Here is a 22,774-nt window from a genome sequence, read left to right on the forward strand (position 1 = left end):
GGCGCTGCGGGGTAGCGCGGCGCCGCGGCTGCACACCCCCGCCCGCCGCCATGGCGGCCTTGCCCCGGCACCGCCGCTTTCTGGGCGGCTTCTTCTGCGGGGCCGCGGCGGGCGCCGCCGTGTCGTGCTGTGTTGCGTGGCGGCTTCTCCGCAGCCAGAGCCAGCTGGAGCCGGTCCCCGGGCGAGCCCTGCCGGAGGGTAAGAGCCGCGGGCAGAGGGGAGGCCGGGCGCGGCGGCCCGGCTCCTCACAGCCGTGCGGCCCCGAACCGGCGCCCTCCCCTCAGGGGAGCCTTTTCCCAGCCTGGGGCGGGAGGGCGGGCGGTTCCCTGGTACCTGCGCCGGGCTGGGGGCGTGGGGGGCTTATTTGGGGATGCTGGGCTGTAACTTGCGCTGGAAACGCAGCCTCCTCGCCGCACCTGCTCCCGCCGAGGCGCTGGTGGCTTGCCAGGGAGGGGGTTTCGTGCCACCATGGCAGCAAGCGTCCCGTGTGGCAGTGGGGAGCGGAGAGCAGCAGCCTGGTGTGATCTGGTAACGGCCCCGTAACGTCACCACACACAGATATATATATTTCTTTTTAAACATGCAGTTCAGGTCGGGCTATAGCTACGTTTAAGCTGTTGCGTGCCCTGGGCTGCCCCGGGGAGCTGCGGCCAGCACGGGTGGTGGCTGTCCCCTTGGGAAGGCCCCGGCCCACCTGCCGAGGGGGCTGCGGCGTGGGGAGGGGGCTGCGGGGGGCACCGGGCCCGGGGGGAAACCTGAAGGCTTTAAAAGCACCGGACTGTTGGAAAGCACAGGAAGAACGGCTCTAAAAACACAAGTGGCTGTCGAACAGATGGCTGGAGGACAAGGAAGTCAGTAAGATGCTGTAAATATTCCTCCATGAGACAAAAATGTCACTTGCAAAAAAAAAAAAAACCACAACAAAAAAAACCCCAACAAATCCTCAACGTGAAGCTTTCATTCATTCAGAAGAGTGTAAGCACACACTCCTGGTGACTGCAGGACTTGTGCTTTTGCTCAACTCCTACATCTCAGTTTGTGAGGAGGAGTGTAATTTCCAACTCTGAAGGGTGAGATGGGTGTGTTTTGATTTCCCGTGTCCATAACTTCTTTTTTTGACTGATTTGTTCCTAAGTATCTGTTAGCTTTTCTTCTGAAGGCCAGCCCAAGGCAATTGCTAGGTAGATATTGGTAGGCAGTAGAGTGGGTGGTCCTAGAGCTGAGATCCTCATGTGAGGACACAATGAAAAGCACAACTGTTTTTTTGTAGAAGGGAGTTTCACTGGATAGCTCTCCATATTTTTTTTTAGGTCTTAATTGTGGCAGTAACCTCAAGTAGTTCCCTATACAGTATATTTACATCCACTGACATACTTTTCTTACTGTCTTATTTCTGATCCTATTTCATCTTTGGATGGCTTTCTGTTTATTTTTCTTCTTAGAACCAGTAGAAGAGTCTTTGCTGGAAAAATATGGATTCCCTGAAGCTGGAACAGAGACCAGATATTATACAAATCATGCATTGTCTTATGACCAGGCAAAACGAGTGCCTAGATGGGTGATAGAACATATTTCAAAACAGAAGATGCTGGGTATGTAGGTATTTATTTGCTTACGTTTATGATGCCTAGAATGGGCTTTGCTGTTCACAGAAAGGTGGACCCAGGAGCAAGCAGGGAGAAAAATACTATAGTGATTTCTAGGTATGGATTTTTCCACCCATTCACAATCCCACTGGAGGCAGCGTGCCTCTGGGTGGATGTCAGTTTCATGAGAGTATATGTCTAATGTTGCTAGTGATTTAAGTGATCTGTCATTGCAGGTTGGCAGGCCTCTTCAGTGTTCTTTCACTTGTTGGGACTAGTCTGGTATTGGATGTACAATGTCCTGAAGCCTGCAAGATACACTTGGCCCAAGGGCTATGAAAGGGAGGAATGAAGGAGAACTAGAGCTACCTTCTGTGGGAAATTTCTGCTATGAAACAGTCTGTAAGCACCAGATTGATATAGCTGTGTCAGTTAAGTCATGTTGCAGGAGTGAAGCTTAACTTACCTCTTTTAAACATGAATGGAGAAAAGATGAAACGCTGAAAATTAAACTTTCCTTACTGGATGCAGACCTGCAAAGATCAGTGTTACTGCTGAAGCACATGAAAATTGCTTTTGCTTCCTTAGCTAGTGTAGTTAGTTCTGTGGTCCAGTTTATACCAGTTTAGGTACTGCCCCATATGTGTGAATGCTCGTGGAGTCAGCGCCTTTAGTGACCAGACTTGTTCATGTGCAGATCGTAGAGATTTGCTCAGAATGGGAAGAAAAGAGGAATGTCCATTTGTGAGATAAAAATGGAGCAAAGGACTTCAACTGCTGTAATTGTTCAAAGATGGATAGGGCATTACCTACTTACTGCAGCCATTATTTACGCTGATGCAGTTCTGTTGTATTTTCTGATGTGCATTATCTAATACTCTCTCTCCTGTTCTTTATGCAAGACAGAGGCTCAGTGATTTTTTTTGCTGTCAGTAGTGAATGAAATATGAGAAGTATACAGTCATTGTAAATTAAGTTTATAGCATTAGTTCAGTTTTTATAAGGCAAATTATTAGTAATGGAGGTAACTGTATAATTGTAAAATGTTTTATGAATGCAGTAGCCCTCTAAATATATCTTAATCACTGTCTTCAAATTACCTTTCAAAATTAAAAGCGTGATCCTGAAAATATTTATAACCAACCCCTAAGTAGCATCATTGATTCCACTTGTTTTCTGAGAAGAAAGCAGTAATGCCAGGCTTACTTTCAAGTGGGCCTTAATAGCCGAATTGCTAAAATGTTTTCCAAATGATCAGATACAAGTAACCTGCAAGCTGAGATCAAGCATCTTGAGGCATTCAACTCTTGATTTATGTCTGATAGCTACTCCAATTGAGATTTGAGGTAGAACTGTGTTGTTCGGGGAAGGTCACGAAAACCTTTGGTGTTCCGGATTTTTAAAAGGCTGTGATGTAAAAAAATGTACTTTATTGATAAGTAAGAACTTAAATGGTTAAAAAACATAGTGGAAAGAAATTATCTTTACATGTATATGAGATGTACAAAATTGGTTACAGAAGAAATTAGCTGTTTTCGTCAGAGCAGTGAACACAAAATAAATAAGGATATATTTTTCTGTTTTTCAAGTTTAATTGATAGATTACACTTTGTCGTAAATACTGAGATTAAATAGGATTTTTTTTAAATAAGAATTCTGTTGTTTTGCACACTGATAAACTTGTCCGTGTGGCTTCCTAAGCATCACTCCTGTGTTGAAGTATCATGTCACATGCTTTACCAAAATAAAAGAGAGGTGAAGCTCCTTCCTTCTACCTGCAGTGCATAAAGGTGCTCTGACCACTATGTTTTGACATCACCTCCATGGACTTATGCAAAGAGGAAATTGCTTACAGGCACTGTTTTCCAAGAAATGCATTATCCATATGCATGCTCATTGTCCGCCTCTTCCCTTCTTCCTTGTGGTCTTTGCGTATCCTTGTGTTCTTCAAAGAGCTGCCAAATGGAGACATGTACCACACTTTTTTTCTCAGTATGGAGCACAAGGAAGCGTAGGGTGCAAACGTGCTCAGTGATAGTATTGACATGACAAAAAAGCCAGAGTGCTGCAGTTTGCCTGTGCATGCACAGTTGGCTATAGAAGAAAGAATAGTTTTAACAGCTAGCAGTGATCACTGTTGAAAATTGCCATTCGCGTTGTATAGCAACAGGAGGTGCTCTATAAACTGCTGAGTTTGAGGAAAATTCTCTGGTGTGTACAGGCCCGGATTCATGCTTAAATGAAAAGAGACTATAAACCAGTCCTGTATATTGCATCTATGAAATTATGCCTAAGATGACACCCTGAATTTTATAAAGAAAGAAATCAGTATGCTGTAGATACTTCGAATTATATTGTCATTTTGGAGAAAAAAATGTGGACACAGTGATGGTGCTCTAAGCCAGTTATTTTCCAGCTGCATGCTGTGCCACTCCCTGTGTGGAGCCCTTGCACAGGCACAGCTGAGTTAGCCCTTGCACGTACCTCTGCTGCTTCTCTAGAGCAGCTTCCTTAACTATGGAAGTTCTTAGGTCCCAAGCTGTTTCCTAAGAAAGATGGTGTGTTACAGGAGGTTGTCAGTGCCAGAGTAATTCATGCAGGGCTCTTCTGACCATCACTTTTCCAAGGAGGCAGTCAGTGTTTGGGATGAAGCAGTCTCAAAGTTGCAGCCTACTCAGCGTAATTTCTTTTCCAAGGAGTTGACTGGGACTTCACGCAGTGGAAGGACACAAACGTAGGTGTATGACCAGTAAACCTGGGAAGAAGGCACAGGCTCCCCAGTGAAGACAGCAACTTAGAATGGGCTGCCAACTCTGCAACAGTTAAGTTAGCGCCCCTCCCAACCCTCCCCGCAAAATGTTGTTGTCTACCAGAAGACTTTAGGCCTAGTCATTTTTGTGGACATTTCCCAAATGTCTGGACAGGCAGAAGGGGAATCTTGGAAAGGAACAGGAAAGCTCTATGTTTATTTCTGTGTTCATGAAGAACAAATTACTTAACCCATTCAAGAGAAAGTCTTATTATTTTACAAAGTCTAATTTTATAAAAATATACCCATCCTACTTCAGGCTAGGCTTGGAAAAAGAAGAAATGGTTGTAGTGAAGATCTGTGTATCTTAATTGTCCTAAAGAGTGAATATATACTGGTTTATATCTTTAGCAATCTTGCCTTTAATGTGCCTGTATTTATGATAAGGCCAAAGTATTTTGCTTTTTCTCTATAAAAGCATGTTAGAATTTCCAGTGTATAGTAGGGACGGATTGAGAACTGAAGCACAGGTATTTAAGCAGAGTTATTCTTTTTTATGGTTGAGAAGACAAATACCCAATTTAGATGAATGTGTGGAATCCTTAAGCTTGGGTCACTTGGCAAGATGGGACAGAACCAGTTTTTTGTCTTGTTTTTATGATGGTTTAATGATAACCTAACAATTTGGTGTGTTATTCCTCAGGCAGTGCGGACCGAAGGCACTGTAAATTCAGACCAGATCCTAACATCCCTCTAATGTTTAGTGCTGTCAATGAAGATTACCTTGGGAGCGGATGGTCACGAGGACACATGGCACCAGCGGGAGATAACAAATTTTCAACAGTAGGATTTTATTTTTTCTTTTTAATTTGTGTTTTTCAGTCAGAAAGGGTCAAAAGACCCTTTAAAGTAATGTGCAGTGTTCCTTTTACAGTTTGTTTTGAGATGGAACATGATCTCATTATTGATGCACAGATCTGGACTTGGAGTTACAAGGTCTGTTCCTGACTGAGCACTGTAGATGCTCTCACAGTCTGCTTCAGGCATCTAAATCAGGTGCATGCTCTGGTGACATACTTCATCAAATTACACCTTGATTAGCTTGTTTGGCAGAGAAGATGTGAGTATATCTTGAACAGTGTAGTGTTAAGCAAGTCTTCTCAACCTCTTGTATGTCACATTGTCTACCTGTAAAATGAAGATGATAACCTTCATCAGACTAACCTCAATTGTCTTCCAAAGCTCAGTTCAAGGGAGACAGGGTACGGTGACTTCATTCTGGCCAACAGGTGCTGAGATGTTTAAGGCTAGATTGGGCAGAGCAAAGAAGCTGTTAAGTACTGTTCTGTATCGGCAAGGGGATTGCTTGGATGATTTAAAAGGCTTTTTCCTTTCTGGCAGTGTGTATGAGGTAAATTAGAACCACCTTTTGCCATAGTTCTTTCAGTCTATAAAATGTCTTCACCTGCCATTTATTTGAGCTGTAAGAAAAGCATGCTCTAATGCCTTGGCGGACTAACAAAGCAGCCTTGGATTTATTGGATCCTCTTGTGAAATGTGCCTAATGCAGCAATTTGTCAATTAAGAAGCAGTTTGAATTTGTATTTCTACCAGACAGAACAGTATGCGGTGGGGTAGAGTGACAGCGCAGTGGCATGTGGTGGATGAAAGAACCAGTTGTTTTACTTCTACTGGAAATGCCTTTGTGGTTATTTATTTGTGGTCTTTGGGGAGATTTTGCTGGTGAGCTACCTGTGCAGAGATCCTGTACCTGGCTTGAAATGCAGTGAGATGATACAATCTTTCAAATAAAGGATTATAAAATTTTTATTTCACAGTTGTAATTAGTGTGGGTAGTATTTGCTCATTATCCTAAGGAGTTCTGTCAGCCCCTTCAATTTGACAAAGTACTATGTAAAAAACACTGACAAGTACAGGACCTGTGAAGATTCTGGGTTAAGATCTTGGAAATTTTTTTCTTTATTTGCCTGCATGGGCGTTGTTTTTCAGTGCCACAACCTTTGTATCTGGAGACATGTGGGCTTCTGTTCAGAGAGGTTTATAACACTTTTGAAAGATAAAATTAGGCAGATATGTACATGTTTGACCATTACGGTCTCGTAAATAATTTCATCACCTGCATGTTATGAATTTATAAAATAATGATGAATATTTTTAATAAAACTTTTACTTGTAAGGGAAAGAAAAAGTTACCCATTAGGCAGTCAAATAAATGACAAGCATGGGTGAAAGCATCCTTCTCATTCAAAAAAAAGAGTAGCTAGTCACTGCCAAAGACGTTACGAAACTGACACTGGGTGACATAGTGATTCCTATGCCTCTAGAATTGGACATTCTTGTGCTGTATTTCTGTCAACCCCCGCCCCCAAAGCCCCAAAAAGTAGATACATTTTGCAAGGTTTGTAACCTCAGTTATGCACCTCATAATCCAAAATATTTTTTTGAGATGTTCTGACTTAGATTTTATGTGAACTTTTATGTTGATCATGTGAAGACTAAACTAGAAATGGATTCTGATCTGAAAACTTCTAAAATGTGTTTTCAGCTTGTAAATGTTTAAATTAAATTATATTATTTTCTTTCTCTGTGCAGAGAGCTATGGCTGAAACATTTTATCTGTCCAACATCGTGCCTCAGAATTATGAAAATAATGCTGGATTTTGGAACAGGTGAGAAATTGCTTTTAAGTAAACTAAGTGAAAAACACCAGGCAGTGGCATAAACAAAAAATGCTATATTTATAAAGCTTCTTCATGTCCAGGTATTCTACAGCACTTTGTAGGCTATCTGTGGAGATCATAGGAACTTTCTCTCAAATGAAAGGCAGCTCAGTCCTTACAGTGCAAGAACAGTATAACAATTGCTTTAGTTATTTATTCAATAAAACTGTAAAGGACATTTTTGGAAAAGGTAAAATTACTTCTCTGGCTGATGTGGGTAGAGGTACCAGGCTTAACATCTCTGTCCTCAAGGAAAATTCAGTAGAAGCAAGGAAAGGGTTTAGATCTTGCTTTAACACCTCTTCCTCAAAAAAGTGCTTCCCATCTCTGTATGTGGACATTGGTTCACTTTGAATTGAAGATCTGAGTGCTCCCCACTGGGTCGTGACTACTTCAGGTCTTAGGTGTTTCTTCAAGTGCTGGCTTCCAAGTAGCAGTCAGGCAGGTTCTCTGTCACTTGTGAGCACTGGCTAGATCGGCTTTGAGGTGAAGTGAGTGGTTGATAAATTTAAATCTCTTCACATAGGATTTGTATTCTTTCCTTCCTGGGAGCAGAGGAAAACATTAATAAAAGTAGCATTCATCCAGTGCTCCTTGCGTAGGACTTACAGAATGTTAAGACTCAGAAACAGGAGGGGAAAATTAGGGTTTTCACAAGGTTCACTCAAGGAAAGGTTAGCAGAATTATATACAGTACTGTATTAAAAGTCTACCAAAAGTGTATTGTCATTCAACTACACACTGCTTTCCAGTTTTACAAGAATGCATATAAAATCCTATGAGGCTTTCAGTAAGGTTATACTGTTTTATAGACAAATAAAATGCTATAACATGTTAAGAGATTTTTTGGTATTGTTTTAATACTTGGAAGTATTTGAGCATAAAATTTCCTTATACCAAACCTAGGCATTTATACTAATTCAAGGTTGGAAACCCCCTTTATTTCCCTTGAGCAGGATCTCTGTCTAATAAGGGGATCGTGGGGAGTGTTTGAAAATTTCCCCTGGCACTATCAGCCCCACCATTTAAGCAACTATTAGCACTTTCTCCCAACCCCACAGTTTAAATGCTTGACGAAGGTATTGGTGCCACTTTTTCTGTCAGTCACTTGTATAGTGATGAATAGTTTTAAGGATACTGTGTTTCACGTGTGTTGTATCCCTTCCTGGCTTCAGTACTCTCTTCCTCCCCCTCCTTCTCCTTGCTTGCTTCTTGAATTGTCTTCTGAGGTGCAGGTAAATAATACAATTTAGTTTAATAATCTGTTGGGGTTTTTTAAGTGGTGTTTGCCCTCCAGCCATGTATTTTTGCCGCTTTCCTAGTTCCAGCTGTGGTACTAATCTGACTCTTGGGGAGTCAGTTCCATTTGCAAACCTAGTTGAACTGACTTGCATCTTGTTTTGCTTGATTATGTTTCTACCAGATTAGAAAATTGGATCAACTGGTGAGATAAGTGCCAGAGCCAATGTGGAAGATGGAGTAGGACTTTCAGCTGGGGCAGACAAGGGGAGCAGTAGGAAAGGGGAGAGCAGGACTGCATTTTTCAGCAAGCTGTTAGGTAGTAAGCTATTAGATTGGCTCAGTGGTGTGGTCTAACTGCACTTTAATCATTTCTTGTTCTCTTGCCATTAACACACGTGCTTCTCTTATTTTCTGATGTTTAACTGCTGTTTTCTGTCTTCAGTGTGATTCGTGGTCACTGTAATCTGTTCTGTCCTGGCTACAACCAAAAGCACTTTGCTCCCTAGCTGCATTTGTTCCCATTCTTTCCTTGTGCCAGGTGGTGGTTGTATTGCCATGCCATGAGACAGCCTGAGGAGCTGAGCTGCTTGGAAGCAAAGCTGACAACAGCAGGAAAAAAAATTAGCTTGTGATCAATGCTTTGGCATATTACATGAAGAAAGGGCTCATTCCTGCTAATTCTGATTTGTGTGAGCTGATTTAACTCATTAAATCAAAACAGTTTGTTCTAGGCTATTGAGAGATGAAGAGTGCTAAAGGTGGCCCAAAGGAGAGGTGTGAGGAATAGGGATGAAACAAAGAAGGGGGTGAAACCTCTCTGTTTCAGAGGCAGCCAGATTAGCTGGGTTCATCTGGCTCATGTTGTGGTCTCTGTCTGTTTAAGTGCAACTCTGTCTTTTAGTAAAGGACCAGTGGGTGCTCACTGTACATGACTCATTTAACACTTGGGGTGTTAGATCGAAGACAGGCTATAATCTTTTGTTTTATATAAAATAGCCATGATCCAGAAACCTTCTTATTTGGAGAAATATTTTATGCTGTAAACTGAATCAGTTAGTTTAAAAGGCAAAAGCAACATACTACTCTATGTTTAAATAGTTTTATAGTAAAAAAAAAAAAAAAGTAGACTGTGGGAATGGTGCATAGAAACTTTCCTAAGTACTTTAAGCTACAGAAAGAGCTTTCTGTTATGGGATGTTGGTTCCTTGGGAAGGAGCATAACAAATTGAGTATCGTGGTAAAATCTTTCGCAGTAAGAATGCCACAACCTGCTGTTTAAAATAAGTATTTTACTAACCCCAAGTGACCATCAACGGTATCTTTCTAGTGTCAAGTGTGGCAGTAAGTAGAGAACTCAGATTTTCAGCACCAGTGGTAAGGCTGCAGAAACCTTTTTCAAATGTGTGCAATAATACATCCCTATTTGTAAATAAGTGAACCTGTGACAAGTGGCAAGTAGGACTTGGACCTGCATTATTCCCTCTTTGAATTGAGTCAGTCACATGAGTTTGGAAAACTGCTCCCAAACTGTCAGATGTTTATCTTGCCCTTCACAGTATGTTTCAAAGTTTATTATGTTTTCCCAGCTGACTTTACCCTATCTGACAAATATGTTCCAGAATGGAAATGTATTGTCGGGAATTGACCCAGAGATTTGAGGATGTTTGGGTAGTTTCTGGACCTCTGACCTTGCCTGAAACAAGTGATGATGGAAAGAAGAGTGTTACTTATCAGGTATGTATATATGTTGCTGGGTTAACAGTGCAGTAGTAACATTTATTTAAAAGTGATACTGTAGCTTGATAAAACAAAGTTAAATATCCTAGTACATGCAAAATGTAGGGAATGTCTAGTACCAGTTGGCACAAGATCAGCAGTGATGTTCTATCTTGCCTACACATGAAAAAGTGTAATTTTAAAATAATGTGTTTTATTTACAAAGAGGGATCTATTAAATGTCTGTTTACAGTTTGCAGTAAAGCTGTTTCCTGATTTCCATAATACATGTCAGGCTCTAAGCAGAGAGTTAGTGGGTTTTGCTGTTATGTAGGCATCTATTCAGTGATTTATTTATGTATTTTAGAGACCGTACAATACAAAGGTAGTTTAGGTTTCTCAGAACTATATAGGGTATTGGAATACTTCTATTCATTAATTCAAAAGCAGTTGGTTGCCGATATCCTGCATGCATCACTTAGATGAGGCCTTGCAACTGAGATTCTGAGCAGACCAAAGTCAGCTGCAAGTTCTGTGGGTTTTAGGTGGATGCAGTGTAATCACTGGTCCATGGTACTGATATACCCCCTTCTTCTTTTGGTCCACTATTTTTATTACCTGCTTAAAATACCCTGAGGGTGTAGGATTGATCATGCACAGTTGTTAGAAACCATCGCTGATAGACAGACAGATAGGGAAAGCTATCAAGTTGAGGGGTGAATTAATACTACTTATCTGGATTTGCTGTTTGTGAGCATGTGTTTAGATGTCTGTAGGATCTGAGCATAGTAAGGCATTCAAGGGAGGGAGTATTACCTTCTGCCCCTGCTGTAATGAGATATTATTGCTGTCTTCAGTTGCTAGATGAAAGCTAGCATGATGCAAATAACAAATGCTGTATTTTGCGCCTCTTAAAAAACACTTTTCCTTGAAAATAAGTACTTGGATCAACTGCAGCTTCAGCTTGTGAGTGATTCAGCTGTCCAACTAGTTCTCTGAGGAGCAATGAATGAGCTTGCTACAACAAGCCCCTGTTTCAGAGGGATACGAGAGACACAAAAGAAAGAGATGTTCAGTTTTCAATACTGGCTTGTTTAGCGGTAAGATTTAGGCACTGTTTCTCCATTATAAATACACAGGTGATTTCCATTTGATTGAACTTGGAACGCAGTCATGATAGTATTTAATTTTTCCTGTTCACTTTTACCTTTTTACTTCTTTAAAAACTGTCTCATATCCCCACCTGCACGTCTATAACCTTGACTGTGATGAAATCACAGCTTTGGGTTTGGGTTTGTTGTTATTTTTTCCCCAGACAGTCATGTATTATGCATATGAAAATGCAGTAATAATAATTGCATATTCAGTGGCAGTTCCAAACTTCAGCTCTCACCACATCTTTGTGAGGAAGGTGACAGCTGTGCTCATTTGCAAGTGGATAAATAAGCCGTGGTTAAGGGATATGACCAATGCCACGTGATGTTAGTGGCAAAATCAGCTTTAGACTGGCAGTGGTTCCTTGTCACCCAAAGGGAGAGTGATGACTTTGCCATTGCCCATTATACTTTTCAGTCCTTTCCCTTGTCTGCCAGCAGTGATGACTGTCAGATCTTTCCACAAGATGCCTAATTACTCAATGCAATAGAAGACCATCCATACCAGACTCTTTATTTGCTTATTGGGCTTGTTTTCTACTGCCCTAGAAAGATAGAGCAGCACACAGAGGAGTCCAGCGCTTACTGGTGACAGCATGAATACGTCCAAAAGCACATAGCTGGAAGCAGGAGGGAGATGTTTCCTTTCAACAGCCTTGAGCTGAGCGTTTAGCTTACTGTCATGCAGAACAGTACCATAAGAGTTCTCCAGACTTGCACATAGATTGCTGGAATTTGCCTCCTTGTAGCTGTCAGGATATTGCATATTTTTTTTTATCCCTAAAAATACGTATTTGTCTTACATAGCAAAGAATTAAAAATCCTGAGCTGACTTGAATGTTTTATAACTGGAAATGATTTTCCAGGAAGCAGCTGAATCATCTATGAACTGCTTCACTTTAATCTTGGTCATCTTTCTCTAGTTTTCCTCTAGAGAAAGTGTTTACTTAGAAGAGAAAGATTACATTTTCTGAGAAATTATTGTGGCTCCCCATTTTGGTTTTGAAATGTAAATGTTAGTATTCTCCAGCTAGAAATAAGAGCAGGCACTGCATCTTACTGCCTTTTATTCAAAATAACTTGCTACCAGGATATGGTGACGGAATAATAGTGGCACAAAATGTCCATGCTGCTTAGATTATCATATCGTTCTGTTCTTGTCTGTTGCCAAGATGTCTTCATCATCTTTGGGTTTGATGACAACTCTGGTCTTTTATGAATGTTTTATCACTTTTGGTCTTAATATAAACTGAAGTGAAGTTCAGTGTTGGACTGAAAACGGTGGAATGCTACATGATGGTATTCATGCTTTCATTTCACCATTTGGCCACACGCATAAATCCTTTACTCAGCTTCCTATGGTGAGATTCATCATGTAAATTGGTTTGTATTTAAGCTGTATTTAAGTACAGATAATGCTGTCTACAAGTGGGAAAAGTAAAATGTTACTTTTGAGGGGGTTTGTTTGTTTGTTTAAAACATTAAATTATTTTATTTGGGTTCCCTTTGGCTACACTCCTAAGTGTAAATAAATACAGTGTGAGGATTGTTTTGTTATTTTGAAATCTCTTTACGGCAGAAGTTCTTGTGCTTGTCATTGAAGTTGTCCTTTGGGGAGAGAGACTTCAAAGTGGAGTGGTGTGTTGGATTTTGGGATTGGTTTTATTTTTCCCTTCTTATCTCAACACATACACTTAGAAGAGGGAACACAACCTGTCAAAGCACTGGAGAGAAATTCTTTTCAAACAGATACCTTCGATATAATTGCAGCCATTGCCGTTGATTGTTGTAGTCTGGGATTCTGCCCCTAAACCAGTGCTAAGAGTTGGCAGCTGATGAGAAGGGAAGGTACCTCTTAGCCGTCTTTCAGAGTGAACTCTGCTGGGTTCAAACAAGTGCCGTAGAAATGAAAGGCTTTTAGTCCTCATTGTTTGTGCTTATGAAGCTGATATGAGAAGGTGTCCTTTGTATGTGCTGTTTTGGAAGTGCTGCAGTATACACAATAGTACTGAAATTTACAACCTATAATCTGACAATGTGACTGCTAAGGCTGGGCTCCTTTCTCATGTTTTTCTTCTTCTCTGAGACTAGAACTGTGGAAAAAAGAAAACACTGAAGTACTACAGTGAATGTGCCTGCACTGATTGGTCTCAGATCCTCTTTTCAATCCTAGTTTCCTTGTTTTTGACTAAAGGAACAGTGAAACATGTATCCATGGCTTCACAGGCTGGTGTTTTTCTCATCAGACATCCAAAAAGGTTATTTTTAGATCACTATAGAGGAACAACAGAGCATCGGTCATGGCATTGTTCCCAGTTCCTGCTTGGACTCTGGTACCATTTGTTGTTTAATTCCAGAAAGGGAATTAACCTTGAACTCCTTAGATGCCAGTGTTGTTCTATCTATTGGCTGAACTTGCAGTATCCTCAGATATGTTCTGTCATTTCATCTGTCTGCAGTGGAGGCTTTTATTGCAAAGAGTAGATTGATGACCATGCTTGGTAGCTGAAAAACATATTTTGTGAATATATGTAAAATAGAATGCCAACAGGAAAAGTCTGTTCTATGTCATGGGAGAGGCGGACACAGGTTTTTCATCTTTGTCCAGATCAAATCAAAATGACATTGTCTTGTTTTATACATTACTCTTCTCCAGTGACTGTCACTGTAGTGATTTTCCTCTGTCAGCAGATTTTGGAATTTGAAGTACAAATTTTGCAATAATTCTACCGTGTCACACTCAATGCTTCACCCTCCTTATTCCCAATGCCATTGTAGTAAATACTAATTTAAGAAGAATTGGCTCTGGTTAGTGAATGGAAGTAAAATTTGGATAAAATTTTGTTTGTTGTTTGAAGAAACATTTTAATGTACATTTTAGTGATATACTGGGTTCATACTGGAATCATATCTGCTGTTTAATTTTCAAAATTGAATGACTAGGCTGTGCCAGAGATGCATGGTAACTGTACCAGAAGATATACTTACTTGTCATCTAGGTCTGTGGCAGATAAGTCCCTGGGAAATCATTGCACCTCTCACATATAAGATGGTACTTTATGGTTTACCCCAGTCAACTTTCAGAAGTAGTAGAGGTTTTCTCCTAGCCAAGATGCTACAGGGGAAGGAATCCTTGTTAAAGGAGGAAATAAACTGGGGACTGTTACTTTTTGTTGGCTGCTCCAGATAGGCTCAAGGCTACACAGGCAACTAATGGATCGAGGTCCATTATACACGTCCCATAAAACTTACGTACAAAAGACTAGATCTTAGATCAGCTGGTGTAAACGTCTGGAGCCGTCAGCCCTAAATTTAGACATGATGTACAAATGAAAATAATACACAGTGGGTTAAAATTGGAGGAGAAGAGACACCAAACGTGCAGGACAGATTTATGGGGTTGCTTTTATTTAGCACTGTACCCATCCCAAAGGTTCTTTTATTATGGGAAGAGTAGTGATAGGGACTGTAGCGCATTCAGTGTTAAGTAACCTAAGTGGATTCTGTGGAAGTAGTAGTCATTGGTCACCATATAAATGCAGTATCATAATGTGTATACACACCCTCTTTAATTAAAAAAAAAAAAAAATCAACAAGGGGGTGGTGGTGAAGTGTCTGTCTTTTAATATCATAAATATGTATTTAGGCACGGGGGAGGGGGGGGGGTACCATCTCTTTTTTTTCTTTCTTTTTTAGGATTGCCAAATGATTTGGCAGTAGCAATCAGACCAGCCATAACAAATTAAATTTTCCTCAAGTACGTACATTTGCATTTTGGAGTGCTTGGCTGTGCAGTGTTGTTGCAGATTGTTACTATGATTCTTATCTGTAGTATTTTCTGTATTGCTAGGTTTGCCTTCACATCCCTCGGTTCTTCTCAATGCCATCTGACAGAGTTCTCTCAAATACTGGGGAAAAAACAATATCAACAGCATCAGTGCTGCCTAACACAAATCCAAAAGGAACTGGAGTGAAGGCAGTTAATGCTGTCACAATGATCAAGTAAATAAAATTATACTGATAGCAAAGGGAGTTTTTATAATGCCAAAAAGTCTGTTTCTATACAGAATTTAGTATCACATTACAATAAAGCTCTGGGTTGTCAAACCTGGGGTTGTATCAGCAAGAATATTATCTACAGTAGAACATCTGGTGGGCCTCATCAGTATCATGCCTCAAGTTACAGCTAAAACAAAATGAATGCCTATTCAGAGAAAGCTACAGTCTTATTTTGGTTGACAAGAATGATGTCCTTGAGTTCTGTCCATCAAGAAGTGCGGCAGAAGTCTTAATTTTGTTGCTGCCAGACGTAGATTGAAGCACTGTTACACAGAGAATTGTGTGTATGCTTGTTTTCAGTCTGTTCTGGTTTGCAGTATGGCTTGTTTCTAAAGTCAGATTATTATACAGAGCGAGCGTGAGAGTGAAGAAACAGTAGAGTGCAGAGGGAATTTCTGGAGCTATCATTTTAACGTATTTGATGATGGTACCCTCTGGTACAAGGACTCTTCGGTGTGTGCTGGCAGTTAAGGCATTATTGGATGTGATTTCTGTTTACCAGGTTCTAAGAGAATCTCAGATAATTGCCAGTCCAGAACTGGCTCTGGCTGATGAAAGGCTAATTCCTTCTGCTAATGCTCTTCACGGTTGATTTTCATTTTCTAGTCACTAGGTGGCAAAATACTACTTTCAGATTCGAGAGTCCTTGCTTTTAAGAATTCCTCCTACCCTTTCAGAAGAAGATAATTTGTTACTGCTCTGGGAAGATGTTAAGAACTCCATTATAAAGTGAAAATATGGTAACATTTGTGTATTTTTAAAACTTTCTGGTAAGAGTAACACTCTGTTTTCTTCTAATATAGTATGAAGTGTTCTGCCATTACACCTTATGTATTCCTTTTCTCCTGTTTATTTAAGAATGGCGTTTTCTTTCTCATAAACTCCAGACTGTCATTTTTAGGGATTTACCTCCTATTTGCCTGACTACCACCACGAAGGTAAAATTAGCTAATGCCATGTGCTTAAACTTACCCTACATGACTTTAGCAAATGTCTTCATTACTTACTGTGATACTTAAGCACTCCCCAGATAGTATCAAATTAGTCCTTCCAATTTTAAAAACTACGACCAAGAACGGTTTAAGGATTTGGCAAAAATCACAAGGAAAGCCAAGCTTAAGACAAATCCCCATCCAGTGACTTGGCTAAGAGACCGGATTTATCAAAGCTCACCGAGTTCTCTCTGTTTTAAGAAATCATATTACTTCTGCCCTTATCTTTATCTGTCCCTGTGAGCTCTTTAAGTTTGTATGACTGCTTACCAACACGTTTGTTGTTTTAGCAATATGTAAACATCTCTAAATGTCAGGAATTGCACACATTTTAATGGCCTGTCCTCATGACAGCTGTCCACGTTTAATTGGGCATCCAGGAGTATAACAAATTTATACACACTTGTGGAATGTCAATAACAATGTCAATAATAATAAAAACCAATAAACACTATGCTGAAAATTACATTATCATAATGTTGCATTATTAGATGACTACAGTTCACTTGTAGGACTTCAGCCACCACCAAATCACCAAAGAAAGTAAGAGCAAAGCAGAAGTGAAAGGAACAAGCAGCTGCTGAAAGTTAGGGCAATGAATGTTTTCACGTTGGACTGATACAGACAACGAAGAGAAATAGTATCTGAAATTTCACGTTGTTTTCCCAAATTATGAATGGAAAAGAATATATTTAATGCTATAAAAAGAAGGCTTTTAGCTTGATAGCTTTTTTTTTTCTATTATGAGGCTATTGAAAATTTGAAAGATTAAGCAAAATTTTATAGGAATAACAAAATGGAAGGATTGCACAAAAATTTACCCTGTGGCCTGTTATCACTGTAGTGTGAAGACATGTGGGACAGTAGTGATTTTCAACAGGCCATTGCTGGAATTTATTGCTTGTATTAGCACATAAATTTTTTTTTGAATCACAGATACTGTTAAAAATGCTGCTCTTCTCCAGCTGTGACAGCTAGCTGTTTCAGGCATTGATTGCTGAAAGATCATCTGCTGCCTGTGGATAGACTAGTACAAATCAAAGTCAACATCTGTGCATGGATAATCTTAACCCATTTTCTATTCTGTTACAATAGAAGCATATGCTGTCTGGCTCTATTAGGCATGCACTGAGATAAATGAAATGGTGCAGATCAGAACAATGATTCAGACCGCTGTAGTTAGGTAGGAGAATCCTCTAGGTGGCAATAGGAAATGAATTGTTGAGTTTGTTTTTCCTACCTATTGCTTCTGTTGCAAACTTCACTTCTAGAGAATCCAGCTTCCTTCCCTGTCTGTCAAGCTGTATGCGGGGGGTGCCTATGGAAACATTTATCTGTAGCTTCTCTACCTACTCCCATAAAAAAGCAAACTGTGGTATATTACAGAGCAGAATGATGGAAATATGGCATGTTCCAGAACTGCATTCCTTTTCTAACAGAAATCATTGGGTTACACTGGCTGCATAAATTATTGGTGGTGCATCCTGTGCCTGGTTCACATAAGCATTAAACTGCAGGACAAAACTTAGATATTCTTTGTAATGCATATTTACTCTGTCAGAGAAATTGGGCACCCTTCTTTGATAGTATTCTCCTCCGGCAGAATGAGCTGGGGATAGAACTTTATGCCCCGATTCCTGTAAGGAAAGGACACTTGTGGACTCTGGCTGTTCAGAGGCTGAAGTTTGTTTTAATCACTCTGACAGTATTAGAACTCAGTGATGTAATTAGAGTAGTTTACAGCTATTCAGAGAACTAGTATAAAGCCTGTGCACTACTTAAATTTTATTTTAAACCTCAAAAGAAAGCTTATGTGGAACTGAAGTGGTACATAAATTACGTGTATGGCCATTGCCTGTGTAGAGTTGAGTTGTATTAAGAGCTACATTTCTCAAAAGGCCAATTCTTCCTTCATTTTGAACTAGTCCTCTCTTTCCTTACCTCCTTCATAGGTGCATATACTATGCATAAATGTGCATTATTTTGCATAGAATGTATATATTTGCATAATATTACATAAGCACGGGGTCTGTTTTTCCTTAACACCCACTTCAGGCATTCAGCATTTCCATTTCATACCTAACTATTCTGTGTGCAGCTCTATTCATTCCCCAGCCTTTCTATCCACCCACTCAGTCCTCAGACTCAATCCCCTGTTCCCTCTGCTAGCTCACTCAACACTCATTCACCTGTTTGTTTTACATATGCTATATACCCCCTAATTGGAGATACTTGTAGCAGCTCCATCTGCATGTTTGCTCTTCCTCTAGTCTTTTATACAACAGGCAGAGGTTGGGGGCGGGGGGCGGTTGTAGGAGGTGTTGAGAAGGGGAGAGAACTCAGCTGGGCAGGACCTGGTACACAGACATGTATTTATAGTGGGGAAAAAGTATGTGAAGGGCCCTGGAAAAGGCAGTGCGCGGCTTACTGCGCAGGAATGCTGCAGGTCAGGAGATTGTTGGCCCAGGGATAATCTGGGGAACAGGTTTTAGTCTCGCTACTGCCTTCTCTCAGGAGGCTACAGCAGCTTCAGGGTATAGTGCAGCTGTGTACAGCCTCCCTTCTCTTCTGCCCTGCCCTAGAGTGTGCAGAAGGTGGGATTGCAGGGCAGGCGCTGCAAGCTGCCCGCTGCAGCGGGAGAAAAGGAACTGCAACCTTCTGCCTTCAATAGTGTCAGTTACTGGATGCATTGGGGTGAATATGGGAATATGAACTCATTCCTCTCCCCCTCAGGGTTCTTAATGCTTCTTGGCTCCCTCCTTCTCACTCCTGTACGATGCATGTAGAAACTCCCCAGTTTGAGTGCCACCTATCTCAGATAGGTTAAACTCCCAACACCATTCATTTTGGAATTCAGTTTTAACCCACCAGGTATAACAATGTGTTGATGCGTAGTTTTTAGTATATTTTAAAATTACCTGTGCATCAGTCAGTTTTGATTATTTATGCCATTGATCCTGCAGAGCTGTAACTGTGGTTTCACCCACGCTGAATGCTAAATGCAAAGTGCTTTGACACTCGGGAGCTCTGATTTCCCTATCAAGACATCTGTTGTCATTGAAAGGGAAAGTAGATTTGGCATAGGGCATTTATTTATTGCTTACCAGTTTCAATGACTGTTAGATGTCTAGGCAGAGCTTTATTTAGGAGAAGGCTGGTGGCATAAGCAAGATCGATTTTGTTAACAAAACCAAGAAACAAACCCCAACCCACAAGAAAAGAAGTTTAAACTATAGAAAAGCTATTAAATAGCCTAGTTTGGGGACGGGGAGGCAAATACTCTGTAACAGAGTAAAGAAATCTAAGAGCATGTTTGGGAGAGGCAGTAGTAATGTTACTACTACATTATCGTACAAAACATAACAAAACATTGTCAAAGTTTTCCCTTTCTCTTGAAGGTACTTTCTCTGGTTTTGGTCTAACCAGTAAGTCTTTAAGACTGGTCACGTAAAAAAACTGACAACAGATGTAGAAGACACACTTCAAGCGCTGAAAGAATTCGTAACTGAGATTAATTAACTATTGGAATAGACTGATGTGAACCTTGGTGATTCAGTAGCCACAGGCAAAGTTTAGTTGTAAAAACATGTTTTCTTTTGCCAAAGTGCTGAATACTCTCAGAATAAAGCATACATAGGAAGTGTTTCTTTTGTGACTGGGTTATATCAGACATATGAATGGACAAAGCCTGTCTGGACTGATACACGGAATTAGTTTGTAAAATACTTTCTATCAATGTTGTTGTGGCAGTAAAATAAATACCTGCTTTCTCTGAAATTGTATTTTAACTGTATCTAACAAAAACTGTCAAAAAATCAAAACAAGCAGTCTTTGCTTTTGCAGGTAGTGCATATGCTAGAAATAGTACCAAATTACTGGGGTTTATGTGTGAAATAAGATGCCTTTATAGTTTTTGTAAGGTGTTTGTATCTTTTTCTTCTGTTGCCATTAGAATAGAAGTACAGCTTTTAGAAGGGTAGCTGCACAGAAGGGTTATGCAAAACTCAAGACTTTCCCTGTGTGAGCCTGTTGTACTTTTTTAGCATGGCAGATTCAGTTCAGCAATATTGAAGAAAAAAACACCAAACCTAATACATTGCATGTACGAGCGTCACATCTTGAATTCTGGAGAGATTATGTTTATCATCAAGAGGTGTATTTCCTTGGACTTCTTCCTGACACCTTATTCCAGGGTGGGGTGTCTACTGTGTACATACATGTAAGAGCTTTTAACAGATGTCATGTGAATTCAGAGTCCTGATCCTCCACTCCCAGTGCTTCAGTTAATTTCCTGGATCCTTGTCTGAGTGACCCAGCAGGAAACCCAACATGTACAAGCTCTTAAGTTGAATTGTAGTGGATTTGTGGAAGAAACAGGTGCATTTTCTTTGGATAGCTTCTCTTCCAAGATACTGAGTGACTGAATGTACTTTATATCCAGGTCCCCTCAAAAAAATGCTTACTTAGGTAACATAGCTTTTAAATGCAACCTGTGTATGGGTAATAGAGATTAAAAAAAAGCTGACAGAAGGTAAGTTAGAGCTGATTTGAAATGCATATTAAAATGCATATGATTTGGAACTGTTAGGTCAGGAACTTACTATAGAGCCACCGTTACTGAAAACAGCTTTCCAAGCATTAGCAGTGTGGGGCAGTATGAGAAATGAGCTCTACCATCCCTTCAGGTAGAGTACACTTAGGGATCTGCACCAGGATCAGGGAGCTGGGGTCTTGGCTGACTCCCTCTTTCCAAGTGTGTTTTTCAGATTTGGTTCTGGTTCAGTTTCAGCTGTAGCTGAAGTTGCATCTGCTTGGGAGATTTGAGTTCGTTCTTCTACCAGAGCTTCTTGTTGCTGATCTTTACAAATATTTAGGCAATAACTGACTAATCTTTTGACCTTTTGACTGCATCGTTGTTCTTAACAGTATAATATAATGCCAGTGGGTTAGAGGCGAAAAGCAGAGAACTTTCTGGGAAACTTTTTACCAACAGTGAGCGAATAACCCTGCAGTGAAGCGTTCTTTGCCCTGCTTTTCCTGATTGAGAGATTCAGGCATCAAAAAACTAGCTCATTCCTGAACAGCTATATAAGGGGCTGCAAAGAAATGGTGCTGTGGTGTGTTGACTTGGCCAAGTGCCCACCAGGCCGCTCCATCAATCCCCTCCTCAACAGGACAGGGAGGGGGGGGGGGAGAAAATAAGATGCAAAAAGACTTGTGGGTCAAGATAAAGGCAGTTTAATAAAGCAAAAGCAAAGGCTTGCATGCAGAAGCAAAGGAAAATAAAATATTTGTTCTCTGCTTCCCATCAGCAGGCAGTGTCTGGCCGCTTCCTGGGAAGCAGGGTTTCAGTGTGCATAGCGGTTGCTCTGGAAGACCAATATCATGATGAATGCCTCCCTGCTCCCCCTTCTCTTAGCGCTGTGGCTGAGCAGATGTATGGTATGGATGTATGTGCTGAGCAGATGTATGGTATGGAATATCCCTTTGGTCATTCTGGGTCAGCTGTCCTGGCTGTGTCCCCTCCCAGGATCTTGCCCACCCTCAGCCTGCTGGTGAGGGGGGCATGTTGGTGAGACAGCCTGGATGCTGTGCAAGCGCTGCTCAGCAGCAGCCAAAGCACTGGTGTGTTCTAGCTGCCTTTCGAGCTACCAACGGAAAGCACAGCACTGTGGGGGCTGCTACGGGGAAAGCTATCTCCATCCCAGCAAGACCCAATCCAGCTACTTTCTACCCTCTGTGGAAAGCTTCTGGTCTGATAACATTGCACATGGTTTTGATGTGTAGTTATATGCCATGGCTCATTTTCAGACATAGTAGGATTAGTCTTGCATCTTTTTTTTTTTTTTTAACTCCCCTTCAACTGATAAGATCTGTATCTGTAACATAGCTTTCCTTTTGACAGGTAATCGGAAAGGATGATGTAGCTGTGCCATCCCACCTATACAAGGTGATCCTTGCCAGACGGAGCGCATCATCTACAGAACCCTTGGTACTGGGGGCTTTTGTGGTGCCAAACAATCCCATAGGTTTCAGTCACCACCTCACTGAGTTCCAAGTAAATATTGAAGATCTGGAAAAGATGTCAGGTTTAGTTTTCTTCCCCCAGGTGGACAAAACCAAAGATGTTAAAAATATCTGTGAAGTGGATACCTGTAAACTGATGGGCTTCAAGGAATTTACATTGTACATCACTGCTCGAAAAGTGCAGAGTGCCCGTACATTGCACCGGCTGGAGAAAGCCATGGCAGAGTTAAGGGAGGCAGGAATTGAGCCTGATGAATATCTTAGGAAACTTCACAAGAAGAAAGAAGAGGAGCTACTACAGGAAAAACAAGTAGCAGCTAGAGAGGGAAAAGCTGGCTGAGTACTTGCTCAGGAAGATGTCTGGGGTTTGTACTTTGAAAAGGGAGCTGCAGACAAACACAAAGACAAGAGCTCTATGAATTATTCTTTTTTGAGTTGTGAAAGCAATAAAACATTTGGAAGCTGATGGGTTTGGAATAACGTTCATTCTTGTGTAACATGATGCACA

The 22,774-nt window shown here is 40.8% G+C and overlaps 1 protein-coding gene across 1 annotated transcript; it reads left to right on the top strand.

Annotated features, from left to right (window-relative positions):
- Positions 1-22,732, top strand: EXOG (exo/endonuclease G). The gene is made up of 6 exons (XM_040590896.1): positions 1-198; positions 1,443-1,592; positions 5,039-5,178; positions 6,949-7,025; positions 9,938-10,052; positions 22,145-22,732. The coding sequence occupies exons 1-6, from the start codon at positions 51-53 to the stop codon at positions 22,604-22,606; spliced, it is 1,092 nt and encodes a 363-aa protein (XP_040446830.1). The 5' UTR covers positions 1-50; the 3' UTR covers positions 22,607-22,732.
- The last annotated feature ends 42 nt before the right edge of the window (positions 22,733-22,774 follow it).

Source organism: Falco naumanni, chromosome 4, assembly GCF_017639655.2.
Source record: "Falco naumanni isolate bFalNau1 chromosome 4, bFalNau1.pat, whole genome shotgun sequence".
NCBI lineage: Eukaryota > Metazoa > Chordata > Aves > Falconiformes > Falconidae > Falco > Falco naumanni.

Excerpts from the sequence above, each read along its gene's own strand:
- EXOG (XM_040590896.1), top strand. The coding sequence starts at position 51 with ATGGCGGCCTTGCCCCGGCACCGCCGCTTTCTGGGCGGCTTCTTCTGC. Across the intron at positions 7,026-9,937 it reads AATGCTGGATTTTGGAACAG|AATGGAAATGTATTGTCGGG; the intron begins GTGAGAAATTGC and ends AATATGTTCCAG. Across the intron at positions 10,053-22,144 it reads AGAAGAGTGTTACTTATCAG|GTAATCGGAAAGGATGATGT; the intron begins GTATGTATATAT and ends TCCTTTTGACAG.